At 39.8% G+C, this 13,987-nt stretch overlaps 1 protein-coding gene across 8 annotated transcripts in view; it reads right to left on the bottom strand.

The window, feature by feature from the left end:
- Positions 1 to 13,987, bottom strand: part of myt1lb (myelin transcription factor 1-like, b) — a 120,557-nt gene continuing 106,570 nt past the window's right edge. For 7 of the 8 annotated variants that reach the window (XM_086127334.1, XM_086127335.1, XM_086127339.1 and 4 more), the window contains 8 exons: positions 13,224 to 13,286; positions 13,031 to 13,114; positions 8,305 to 8,526; positions 7,197 to 7,291; positions 6,676 to 6,779; positions 6,439 to 6,582; positions 3,788 to 3,850; positions 1 to 2,599 (listed from right to left, as the gene is read on the bottom strand). In XM_086127334.1, the coding sequence (XP_085983460.1) occupies positions 2,462 to 2,599; positions 3,788 to 3,850; positions 6,439 to 6,582; positions 6,676 to 6,779; positions 7,197 to 7,291; positions 8,305 to 8,526; positions 13,031 to 13,114; positions 13,224 to 13,286 (913 nt within the window). In that variant the 3' untranslated portion in view covers positions 1 to 2,461. The remainder of the gene's footprint in view (positions 2,600 to 3,787; positions 3,851 to 6,438; positions 6,583 to 6,675; positions 6,780 to 7,196; positions 7,292 to 8,304; positions 8,527 to 13,030; positions 13,115 to 13,223; positions 13,287 to 13,987) is intronic. The other variant, XM_086127336.1, reaches the window with a different exon arrangement.

The raw sequence follows: 13,987 nt of genomic DNA on the forward strand, positions 1-13,987 counted from the left end.
TCTGGCAACACATTTTTCTTTATTCGAGTAAGATGTGTCAACATCCAGCATGACAAAAATTGTACAAAGTTCACAATTTATAAATGAAATATCACAGCAACTTGTGATTTCACACATTTATAGCAAAATTAAAATGTCAACAAATCCATGCTGTGTCGTAAAAAAATAAATCAAACTTCAGTTCCACAGAGAGCACAATAGTTCATACAAAATCCAGTCTTTGTTCATGGTCACTGAAACCCATCTCAAAATTAAATGGTGCAAATAAAGTAATAAAATCTGATGGTCAATAATCTTTTTTTTTTTTAATGAAAAGTCATCAATCGAAATATTTTGCAACCTTTTTGTGTTCCTTGTAGTCACAGATAACTCTTCAGATAAGTTATTTATGTACCAACGTCAGATGAGCAGTTTGTGCTTTAAGAATCTCCTTTTCCGTTTTGACTGATAATTACAAATTAATCCAAAAAACTTGCACGAGCAATCACTCGACTGAAGCATCACTATATTGGCAAAAAGCTGCAGACACAATGCCGTGGAAAAAAGGTGAATGCAGTTATGGATGATGCGCAGGAGAGAGTCCTGGAAAGTGGGCGGCAAAGTTCATTTGATGAGATTCGGTTCCATTTGCTCCGGACAAGGCAAATTCTGATGACTGCTAACAGCTTGAACGACAGAATGGAGAGGTGCAGACCGTCACGCTGGTTGTGTGTGATGCTGGATTGTATCACCCTCTCAAAAGGTCTTGTTTCACCAGGCCTTTTTAAATTTTTTTTTGTCTTCTGCTTTTTTTCTTTTGATTTTTTTTAAACTTGAATTGATTGATTACTTAATTCCTTTGTACAATGATTAGATATAAAGTGCTGCTGGGGGCTAACTTCATCTTCCTAAAACATAGCAAAAATGAACATTGATCATGTTTTTACAATAACCTACAGTACAACTGCTGTAGTAATAGTCATCCTCTTCCCTGTTCTTCCTTTTTTCAGTGGTACTTAATCCACACAGTGGTTCCAAGCTGTTGGTTGCTCCAATCGTGTGCCAAAGAGGTCACCTGGAAAATTGCACGTTGCCATATGTAAGGATAATATCTTCAAGGACAAGTGCAAATAGTCTACTGGCACATATGTGGGGACAGTGACCCTGTAAGTCCTGCTGTCTATAAATACTCTTTACAAAACCCTCCTTTTTGTCTCTCGGGTACTGCTTTTAGTTCTGTAAGAACATCAGAACATGGAAACGAAGGTGTCCCTGTGCAAAACATTACTGAAAAAAGTGAAATGAGCGTTTCACTTGGAGAGGTCAACAATCAGATTCCTCCTACATTATTTTAAAAAACTTTTTGTATTAAAAGATTTGTATAAAAAAAATCACTATTTTACATAGCTATATTAAAAAGATTAGTGTTGCCTCACGATTTAAAAACAAGAAATTGCATATACCCCATATTTTGTCTCTTTTCAGATTGTATCTCGTAACCATAATTAGCAAATTATTTACTTTTTATATTGCTGAAATATTTGATTATAGCAACACAATTTGGATTTAATAGGAGGATGTGAATGATATATCTAGGTCGTTGTTTTAACAGGTGGAATTGAGATTATAGGATGAGATGCATGTGACCGTACATGCACTGCACAGATCTGTTCCCCTGGGAATTAATTTGGTCTGCTAAATTATGGGATTTCCACCATTGGGTTTCCGTGTAATGATGTTAACAATATAACTGCTCATACATACATTCATACAAACGTCCGGTCAGTTTCCCCTTCCAGATTCATTTACAGCACCGATTACAAACCCCCCAAACTTCAGCTACACATTTTTTTTTTAGAATAAATGAAAACATATTTTTTTCAAGCATTGTCAAAAATAAAAATAAATAAAAGTCATTTGCAAGCCAGCTCTTGCCCTTGAGCACTCCACAAGCAAGACATGTAAAACCACCCATTTGAAGGGAAAACGATTTGTTTCATCTTCACCTGTTTTTGTCCATTTAGATCACTGTCCAGCTCAGCTTTTGTTTTGTCATCTAAAATGCTCTGTGGTCAAGCAATAAAAAGAACTCGTGTTCCGTTAGTATCAGCTTACTGTTCAGTAGTATACACTAAAATGTGCATATGTGAGCAGTTAGAAACATTACATGACACTGTCAGCTCATATGAAAACGTACAAAATGTCCTCAAAAACTATTTTGCTGTTTATGCTTTTGTGTTCTTCCTCGAAGCAAGAACCCCCCCACACCCCATCCCCAAAAAAGAAACGAAATTCTCGGATGTCTCTTACGAAGCATAATACCTCTCTCTCTTTTTTTTTTAAATTATTCAGAATATTTAACACTGTACATTATATGTAACTGCTCTGCACAGAGGAGATGGAATCTTCACCGCTCTTGAGGAATTCGGAGAGACAGTCCACATATTGCAGGGGTGAACATGAGGTTGCCTTTCACAAATGGTTACACTTGGATCCCTTGGACCGCTTGCTTGATGTTGTCCAGCAAGGTTTTGTTTTCCGGACTGTGGTATTGGTCTTGGGTGGTGTACATGTCCGTTAAGGAAGTGACGTAGGCATCAAAGTTTTGTTCAATGGGCTCCTGTAGATCCAAAAACACAACATGAAGCGATTAGAGCAACACATTCCTCCTGACATATATGTGAACTACTGATTACGGCAACATACAGATCTAAATCTGAAGATCTAACACAGGCGTTAAATAAGTCAATACATGTGGCAGGTCCTTATGGTTGGCATCACCGTGCAAAAGTGGGCAGCAAATTTGTCTCACAAATCTGAGGTGTAAAAATGAATGAATGGGTGGATCTTCACAAGTCAATCAAACAAATTTTAAGCTCTTTAATATGGTATGTAAATTGACCAAATTAAAGGAAATAAAAGGGAACCTCATTTCCAGTAAGACGGTAACACACACACACACACACACACGCACACACACGCACACACACAGACACACACGTGCCAAGGTGCTTACCTTTTCCCCACACATATACTTTTTAATTACCCCTTCAAATACAGTGTCCTCATGTCCCTTGATAAGCTCTGTATAAATCTAAATTGTTCTTGTTGTTCTTATTATTTTATTTTGTTGAGACCAGTACACAAATGCAAACGATAACATTGTTGAATCAGTTATGATGAATTTGAAATGATTCTATATTAAAAATAAATACGGTACAGCGATTGTACGGACACATGTCTTGCAACACACCACTTGATCCTGTACAGTAATCCACAAACGCTCTAAATCAGGAATAACCAACAGCCCCATCCCCATTTCATTTTGGACAAGGTCACTAAAAGCATGGTAATAAACTTATTTCATCATCTTTGTAATTAAATAGAACAGAGAATATAAACCAAGGTCTCCTGTCCAATGCTGACCTAAAAAAACGATGAATAGACAAAAATATGAACAGACATACTCAGAATTGTTAGAATCTGCTTAGATGCAAACACAAGCAAGTAATGTAAAAGTGATCAAATAAATATAAGGTACAATTAGAATAACCCATTTAACCCTTTTCATGCACCCTGTAAACTGATTACATGATAAGCTGACCACTCTAGTAACTGCTGTGCCTGAAAGGGTTAAAATACAATTCTTCACAAAAATAATGCGCCTTTTAATCCAGTGCGTTTTAGGTATGATAAAAAAAAAAATAGACCCGTTCATTGGTATTGTGTCTACTAAAACAGTCCATAAAATTCATTATTGATATATTTTTGCAGCTTATGAGCGTAAAAGTGAATTCCAAAGCCTTACTTGCTGGTGGAGCTGTAAGCAACTGTTACTCCGAAGAAGAGGTTCTTTGTGCGGCAGCGGTTTCTGTGGGAATAAGGAACATACGGGCTCTTACATGAATTTATAGGAATACAAGAAATGCTTATACTGATGTTTAACTATACAAATCCTTTAGCATTTACTCCATTTGTAATAAAGATGCATCTGGAGACTGTAGTATGCAAGTCTTACATTCCAAAGTGTACATATGGTAATTTCTTTCATTTTCGCTAGCCAAAAATAAAATCAAAAAATGTTTAATAAGACAACAATTCATTTTGTCAGCTCAATCACTTAACAGCTGTCACGTGTACGACAGTGTTCATTTCTCTCCGAAAGCACAGTTCAACAGCACCATCGACTGGTAAAATCTCTCGACTAAAAAAGGTTGAGGCTATTGGGAAGTGCTTACTCTGTCCCACTTCACATCTTCAACCTAATGTTTTCAGACATGAGCGATATATGAATGATCATTTCCCATATTCAGGCTAACTTATTTAATTGATAAATGTATTCAATAGGAGGTTCCTCTCCAACCATCCAGGCGACTGATCAAGTTATTTGAGTAAGCAAGGAAGACTGATTAGAACAAAGAGCATCCTGAAAGAGATTGAGAAAGCAAGTATTGATTGTTTTTTCTTGAGCACTCCCTGGGGGTGGGGTTAAATATTTAGTATGGAACAGCATCTAGTTTCCCATTCTAAAACCTAACGCAACCTGATGGTAAATTTCTCCCATGCCAAAGTCCAAAACCAGCTCATAAGATCTCTTTCCAGAGGGAGGACACTGAAGTGGTAAGAGTCAATCATCAAGGGACTGTGCAGATATCTCCAATAGGACCGAATAAATCTGTGGATAGAATATGTGGCGCTGAGTCCAACTAATGTACTGTATTTTTGAGAGCAGAAATGAGTTAACATTCGTTGGGCAAACGTAGAGTTGGCAGTTTGAATCCTGGTTCTTTAAGTGGGAATGTGTGCATGTCATTTTTTTCTGAACCTCGTAACTTTGCCTTTCTTTATGTGGTAATTGGTCTACGGCAGTTTGATTGGGTATATTTTGCTCCTACAAAACCACATCGCTGCATTGTCAGTAATAGTACAGTAATAATAATTTGACTTAGATCTCATTAACAGAATAAAGTCTCATGAACTTCAGGTTTGTTGATGGGTTTTTTTTTTTTTTTTGCTTTCTCTGACCAAGAACACTTCAATGCATGGCATGTACAAACTTACGCCATGTTGCCAGAAAGTTTATCATACAGTATGATCTGGGTTACTCTGGTTATGTTGAATGACGGGTTCCCGAGTTCAATCTCAAGATGATATCTTTACGTGAACAACCAATCACATCCCCACGAGAATCATGGGCACATGTGTCATAGACATATGGGTTGGATGGTTGTGGGGGGGAGTAAGTATCTGAAAAACAGTGGAACGACTTGCCTAAAATGAGTTTGAAATAGACAAGTCTGTGACATAGACACAATACTGGTATGGTGACATCTTGTCTGTCTGGGGCATCAAAGACACCTCAGTGGGAGTCTATCCTGTCAGACAATGTGGCTCAAATGAGATAGAGGACAGTGGGGTGACGCTTAAAGACCAGGCAGAGTTGGGTAACCTGTCAAACATGAGAGTGGCAGTTAGCTTGCTATTCTGCTTCATTTATAAGCTTGACTATCTGTCTCAGCTACAATAGACTTTGGAGATTACTGGTACTGTAACTTCTGAAAGTCATTATGGATCTGGAAGGCTATGCTCATGCTCTAGAGATCCGACTCTTAAAGTAGAGATTATGTTGCAGGGTCTTTTTAAAAAAAAAACAATTTACAAATCTGATTGCTTTAATTTGTGAGAGTACCTTTGTTTCCTCTTCACTCTTCTTATTTTGTCTATTTTCACCTGAGGCTAAACTTGTTATGCAGTTGGGCTCATTAAACTTGGTTACTGTAGATGCATTTTAAAATGTAATGTGGATTTGAAGACTTCCAAGATTTTGCACGTATATTTTTATTGCGGAAAATGTGTCCCTAAAAAAGCATTAACTTGTGTTCTGTGTTTTGTGTTCGAGGAATTTTACTTTTCAGATGAAATCATCCTACTACCTGTAGTTAGACATCTAATTTGAAAGTATGCTCGGTAAATTCTAAATGAAGTCATACAGAAAAGTAAATATCCCAACCAACAGAAAATGTAGACCGAAACAATATTATCAAAAGATGATTTTGTGTGCAATATTCATGTTCTTGATACCTGATTCTATTGTGGACAATATTCAAGTTGTTGAAACGTAACCAATGTCCATCCTTCTTATGAGCACCCAACAGACATTATTTTTTTCCAAGGAATGCACACACACACACACACACACACACACACACACACACACACACACACACACACACACACACACACACACACACACACACACACACACACACACACACACACACACACACACACACACACACACACACACACACACACACGCACACACACACACACACACGCACACACACACACAAAACAGCATGAATGTGAATACAACATTCTAAACATTGACACAAGCAAGCCTCTCTGCAATGACTATTAACCGCAACTGTCTGGCTTGCTGCTCCTTGGGGCCCTTACCATATGGGGGAGCTGGGCATTAGCTAAACTGTTAACCAGTGACTGGCTGAGGTTGGCCAGCTCATGCAGGAGAGAGTCATTTTGCTGTTCAATCACCTTGTTTTCCTCCTCCATGGACTTCAAGTTGGACTCCATAGTGGTGATCTGAAAAGAGAGAGGAGGCCACAAGGCTTACAGAGATGACCAGCATGTGTCAGTCAGTCAGCTGGGATAAATGTGAACGTTTGAATGTGCTACCTGAGTTCTGAGTTTGATCATGTCTGCTTCCACTTGTGAATTTGAGTCACTTAAGTCTTTGATTTCTTCATCCAGATGTTTGAGCTCCTCTTCGTGATCCAACCCTACAGAGCAGCAAGTCTCACGTTAGAGCAAGGGCCCCGCAAAGGTTTAAAATATTACAGTCGACTTCATATTTGATAGGGATCATTAAAATGACACATTAAAACTGTGCAGCGATGAATTATGAAGGACATTATGAGACACAATCTTCACCGCTCTGAAATATTTGACATGGATCATTTTAGTCAATTAAAGGAAGAAAGAATCGCAGACAACTTTGGCTTATGATCTTCTCTCATCATTTATGAGTATCTAAAATTCAGCAAAGGCGAAAGTTAAGTGTCAGCTCAGTTAATCAACGTGAGATTTATGCGCAGGCAGCTTCTGGTTTGGGTGTCACTCCTGTGTGTCATTATTTACAACAAACATCGCCAACACATTTGGAAAGTCCCCATAGTGAATGTTAGTCATGTTGGTACCATTGCTGCTGCGCTGCTGCTTAATTGTGAGCATGTCCATTCCAGAGAGCCTGGCTTTCCTCATGGCTGAGGTGGCACGCGGACAGCCTGACAGACTGGGAAAGCAGTGACATAGGAAATTTGGTAAACATTCTGCAACTCAGTCGAACATGCACCAGTGCAAAAGCGATTATTACACAAAATTCTAACTGCAAAGCAGAGGCGTCACAGTTTTTATTGAGTTGCAACTTGTCCAAGTAAAATGCGGTAAGTCAAGGGTGTCAAATTAGTTTTTGTCATAGTTATGGCTTCCTTAGAAATGGCCATGAATTCTAAACCCCAAAAGCATATGAACACCTTATGATATATACACAAGAAAGTGAAGTGATGGAGTTTTGAAATCAGAGGCCAGTAATAAGTGTTTGTTCAAATATTACATTGCCGTATCATATTACATATCATATTGCCGCTTTTTTAAGGGGGGAATTGGTAACAAAAAAAAATGCTTGCAATAGCTCATTTTTATAAGAGCAAACAATATTTTAGTAAGAAAGAGGAGGGCGATACATATAATTAGCTTTTTTACGGGGCACATAAACGGATATGGGGGCCAGATCTGGCCCTCGGGCCTTGAGTTTGACACCTGCTCTAAGCATTTTTATTACTCACTCAGCAGGCATGCATTTTCTTGAGTTCATTTTGTTGTGGATGTAATGTCTTATCTAATTCTCTCATTAAAAAAATGGTCACGATCATTTAATTGATACATTTGTGATTATTAATATAGCATATTTGGAAATGTTTTGGCAATGTGTTGGCCATTTCTATTTGGTCTACTTTGATCGTAAAAGATTTGGGAAACACACACTTCCCAAAATGTGACGTCCATCATTGTCTGTCGAGCTTGTCCTCATTTTGGTCGCGGGTAAACTAGAACCTATCCCAGCTGGCTGACATTAACGAATGGTGTGGATTGGACTGGTCGCTAGTCAGTCGTAGGGCTCACACTCACGTTTACTCCTTTTGACAATTTCGAGTCTTCAAAAAAAAACTAACGTGCATCTTTTGGGGATGTGTGAGGAAGCCCCAGAGAAAATCAACACAGGCGCAATTAATTATGAATTAGTACCTTCGGTGTGTCAGGAAACTGCCGCTGACATGACCTGAGCCGTCGCAGCCCGGCGTGGGACAGGACATTCCCTCCGTCTTGCCAGACTTCCATGTGAACTGGATGCCATTTAGGTAGCCATCTTTTTGTCTCTTGGCAGCTATGGGACATCCTGACGCACTTCTGTGGGATGCATACTTTCCTGTCACATGACCCTGACCATCACAACCAGGAACAGGACACCTGCCGGGTCAAGAGTCAAACATGCACAGATGACATATGCTAATAATTCTATTGATCTGCATTGTTCCATCACATTTATATTGATTACAGGAGACCTTCACGGTCATGTGTTGCTCATGTCAATGACGCAGCTGCATTACTGTGCACGACTGGCTATAGCATCTATTACTCTCTGTTGTCCTCTTGTGTACAGTGACACTTGGAGACAATCCAACGATTTTAGTAACTCGCAACGAAATGTCAGATCCCGTTGGCACTTACTTTGACCCGTTCGTCGTGAACAAATGACGCGGTGTTGATCAGATTGCATGTTTCACCTCCTTCCAGATAATTAATAGCAGCCTTCAAAAAAGAACCTCCCTCCATGTTTCATATTAGGTAACGTGTTGTTTTAGTTGCTCACATGGCACAGGCAAAAATTTTCCCACCCTTCCATATTAAAGAAATAAAAAAGCAAGAACGATCACTGAACTAACCAGAAACTGACAAGAATGGAATTTGTCACAGCAAAAGACACAATGACTTTGGGACAGATTTTGCAAGTCACATCAGCTGAACAATTACAAATATGTTTTGAATCTTTGCAGGGTACAAAAATTAAGCAGGCTATCACAACATTCTGGATCCGGATGCGCTGCCCAGTGTCCGAAACGCAGTATAATGACTCAAAACAGACACAGGTAACGACAACCGTGACTGGCAAAGAACAACACAACAGAATATTCTCAAACGGCCTTCCATGAGCCCGGATCTAAATCCGATTGAACAACTGAAGGAGATGAAAGATGCCATCTTGAGAAGGCATCCTTCAAACCTGAGACTGCTGAAGCAGGTTGCTCAATTTAGAAAAACGGCAGGAGCACACACCTCATTGAGAGTTACAGGAAAAGACCAACTGCTATGAAAGGACATGCAAAAACGTTCATTGTTGACGCTCAGCACATAAAAAAAAATAAAATAAATTAAGGAAAATCCAAGAACCACTGTCGGGTTTTATTAAACTTCAGAGGATTGATCATTTAGTGAGCATGCGTAAGACCTTCTTTATATTTCCTGGTTCTAAAATACTATCCTGTACATGATCAACAACTTTACAGGCATCCCATTGATAGTCTCATCACACACGCAATGCATCACAGCACGGCTGCTAATCAGATGCAGTCGGGATAGAAGTCATTCCAGATGTCATTTGTCACCGGATGGATTATGGTGAAGATAATGTCAGGCTCAAGAAGCCTAATTTTTGTCGGCAAATTGTGAAGTATTGATTTGAGATCAACTTGATGATTTTTCCGATATTCTTTTAATTCCTTTGGCTGTCAACCGAAACATATTGCAGAATTAAGAATTGTAGTTCCTTTTTAGAGCCAGAGCACATTTTAAATGTATGTGCAATATATTTGAATAATGTCCGCACAACACCAACCAAAAATGTTACAAAGTGACTTAGTCATTGTGTAATGTGGGCCTGTTTAGTTGAACGCCAAACTCTCATTCTGTTGCAGGAATGGCAAGAGGTGGACAAACAGGTTAATTGCTGTCTAATGGAAGAGTATTTAATTGTTTTGTTATGACGCAAAATTCTTACTTTACACGTCTCGTTTTAACTGAACGATGACAGACGTTGATTTATTTTTTCAATGGGGAAATTGAAGTAACATAAATGTGGTGGTACTTTTTTGTCCTCCCGGTTCCCTCTTGTTTGATTTGATCTCGGGGGGCCTCTCCCGTGACAGCATTCAAGACTACCCTTTTGAATGGGAATTTTGTTCATTAGAATTTTGGTGATTAACACTTTAATGTGATACTCAGACAATTACTTCAATGTCTTGAAACATGTCTGTCTGTTTCAATCTCTTAAACAGTCATGTCCAGAAAAGCTTTCTTGTGCACAAACTAATTATGCACTATGTTCATCGGGGACATTTGCCTCACACGAAGCAGCTGATGTTTGATATGCATAAATAAAAGACGACAAAAACAATGGAAGCAGATTTCTTTACCTAGATAATCATCTCATTTGAAAGTACTTTATTATTATTTTTTCAATGCTTATTCAATCTGAGCACCAAAACTACAAATACACTTTCCACAGAGCCGCAGCAACCATTTATATCCATCTCTCCATTTTTTAAATTTTTTTATAGCCCCTGACCTCATTACGTTCGCGGGTTTGCTGCAGCCTCTCCTATCTTTGGGCAAGGGTTCACACTGGATTGGTCGACAGACAATAGTTGGGCACATACCGTACAGACAAATGAACATCCACGCTAACAGACACATTTAGAGCAAGGGTGGCCAAGCAGTCGGAGGCTCAGAGCCACAATTCTTACCGTGGTACTGCAAAGCACCAGATCATACATACAGTATGGGCGCACATCAACTGCCGCAATCCTGTCCCCTCAATCCCGATCTCTCTTTTGCATGTTTTGGCGAACTCCCCTTCTTTATTTGGCATCTTATCATGCGCAATGTTCCAAGCAAGTTGATCATACATTTTGAGAGCAATTGTGTCGACATTTCTGCCTGGCCTTTAGAAGAGAGCACCCTGTGCTTGTGAAGTTAAGCCCCCTGGAAAATTCCTGGTTGATGATTGCATGGAGGGAACTGACGTACCAATGAAGATTTGAAGCCTTGAAATGCTCAAATGATGCCTAACATGGAAGGCAGAATGAGCCCGCTGAATATCCCCTAGCACAGACCAGCGTATGTGCTCACAGAATATGCTGGATTTGCTGTGTTTTTGTGCTGGTCTTGCAAGTACACATGCAAGAGGCCTTTATCACATGCGCAACAGCCTGCCCATATTTGGTAATGATGACCTATCAGCTGACCAGGAAGTAAAAAGTGAGGCTCTCTGCACTGGTTTGGACAAGCAGACTGCATCTCGACAAAATGTATTTTTGCAGTCTTTGCTCATTTTAAGGAGGAGGAGGAGATGACAAGATGTTTTTGATTATTAATAGAGTAAATGCACTGTATTTATCAAGGCTACTTCCATTGTCCTCATGCTGTTACCTGCAATTAAGTCAGCCAAAATAGCAGTAAATTGCTTGTCAGCCTCTCTTGAGAAAGGACCAGCTCCACGAGGCGTTCCTCATCCAAAATGGGAACACCCATTTGCAGATATAGCTGGACCATATTGGCTCACTAGCGCTCCATTCTGAGGTCACCGCCCTTCACCGAACACACAATGAATGGGCTTGACAACGGCGTGCTGCTAAATTCAGAGCGAAAAAGACTCCAAGAGCAGCATGAAATAAGGGGGGTTGCGAGCCGCGGGTTGGCCATTTAGAGTCTTTATTTCGCCGAACATGCATGCTTTTGAAATGTAGAAGAAAGCCAAAGTACCTGGTGAAAACCTATACAGTACACAGGCACAAGGAGGACATGAAAACTCAGCACGGGAAGGCTGGAGCCGGAATTCGAAGCCCAAACTTTCGGAACTGTCAGGCAGGCATTCTAATGACTAGGCCACCGTGCTGCCACCTTTTGATATCATGTTCTTCAATATACAGTATGACGGCGCCCAAATACTGTACACATATAGTTCAATGTCAGCCACTCATTCTGGCAGTCACACATGGTACATCACCCGCCAGCAAACATTTAGTTTGAGAAGAGCCCAAGTGTGGTGTTTGTGTTCTGCACCACAAGAGAAATCAATTGGGCTGCAGGAGTGAGGCCCACAAAAGCCCACTGAGGGATTTCGGTAACGTCCAATCAATTTCTCCCTGCCTCTCTGACTGCCAGTCACTCCCTTCTCTTCTGGTGGTTCTGAAGGAGCGATCCAAACACTGCACAATTTTCACCTTGCTGAATGGCAACATGCGCAAGTCTCACCTGCAACTCTGTCCCATCATTGTAGATCTGTCATCGCAAACATCCATGCAGATGCAAGACCATGTTTTAATGTCGTATTTATTTTCTTTCACTGTGCATTTTTAGGACTTTTGTAGGAGGCATACAACAGTTTGGGAGTTTTTTCATTCTAGTCAGTTTTTATTTGGTTTTTGACTTCAGTCTTTTAAATTCAGTTAGTTTTAATTACCGTAGTTTTGCGAAGGGTTGGTTCGTTATTTTTTTCTTTTCGAAAATGCTTCAAGATTGCAAGATGAAAAAAAAAAAGGTCACAAAAAGTATTGCGTACAGTAAGCAAGTCAAGTAAAGTAATATTTCCAACTGACTGTTTGACCTACCATCTTCCGTAAATGCAGAATATTCAACATTAAAAATAAACCTCGAAAGCTCATGTATGAAATTAATTGACAAAGACGAAAATGCAGGATGTTTTCATTATAATATAGTTCATTTTGGTAAGCTTCATAAATGTAAAATGTAGTTTCAGTAATGTTTTTTAATCCCTCTAATTTTGTTTTCTTAATGAAAGGCTTTTTTTTGGCATTTTAGAAATTTTATTAGTTTTCATTAACTACAATAACCTTGATATGTACTGTATATACCATATGTATTGATCCCACGGTTCAAGTCATCTTTATGCTACCTGATAGGTTCTTGGTCTTCCTTGTTCTCTTTACTGTGGATGATCTTTATCCCACTTTTCCTGGCCCGCGGACACCCTGAGAGGCTGCAGATAAATTGTTGCAAATGGTACAAGGATAGTTCAGAATAAATAGGACACCTTTTGTAAGAGTACAGTCAGCTGATCTATTTCTGGTGAAGTCAGTATTGTGTACCTTCTGTGAGAGGCGTAGTTGCCAGTGATATGTCCCGAACCGTCGCACCCTGGTGTCGGGCACCTGGGGCAGAAAACACAAAAAGGGCTCAGGGCCAAGCATCATGGCAAAAAAAAAAAGAAAAGAAAAGAAAATTATATTTGCATATATATCCATCCATTTTCCGAACCGCTTGATCCTCACTAGGGTCGCGGGGGGTGCTGGAGCCTATCCCAACTGTGTTCGGGCAGTGGGCGGGGGACACCCTGAATCGGTTGCCAGCCAATCGCAGGCCACACAGAGACGAACAACCATCCACGCTCACATTCACACCTAGGGACAATTTAGAGTGTTCAATCAGCCTGCCATGCATGTTTTTGGAATGTGGGAGGAAACCAGAGTACCCGAAGAAAACCCACGCAGGCCCGGGGAGAACATGCAAACTCCACACAGGGAGGCCGGAGCTGGAATTGAACCGTGCACCTCTGCACTGTGAAGTCGACGTGCTAACCACTGGACTACCGGGCCGCCCCTTGCATATATATAAGACGGCAATATCAATCACCAAAACACCAAACACAATTTGAAAAAAGGTCAAGAAAAAGTTTTGTTGAGTATATTTTAACACACACACACACACACACACACACACACACACACACACACACACACACACACACACATACATATATATAAATATGATAATATAGGTACCGTACTATCATTAAATTACATTCAATTATTTATCTTTGGGGATTGGTTGGAAGAGTTGATGCAATTCTGCC

This window comes from Hippocampus guttulatus, chromosome 13 (genome assembly GCF_054856545.1).
Source record: "Hippocampus guttulatus isolate MCC_2025c chromosome 13, RoL_Hgut_1.0, whole genome shotgun sequence".
NCBI classification, from domain to species: domain Eukaryota; kingdom Metazoa; phylum Chordata; class Actinopteri; order Syngnathiformes; family Syngnathidae; genus Hippocampus; species Hippocampus guttulatus.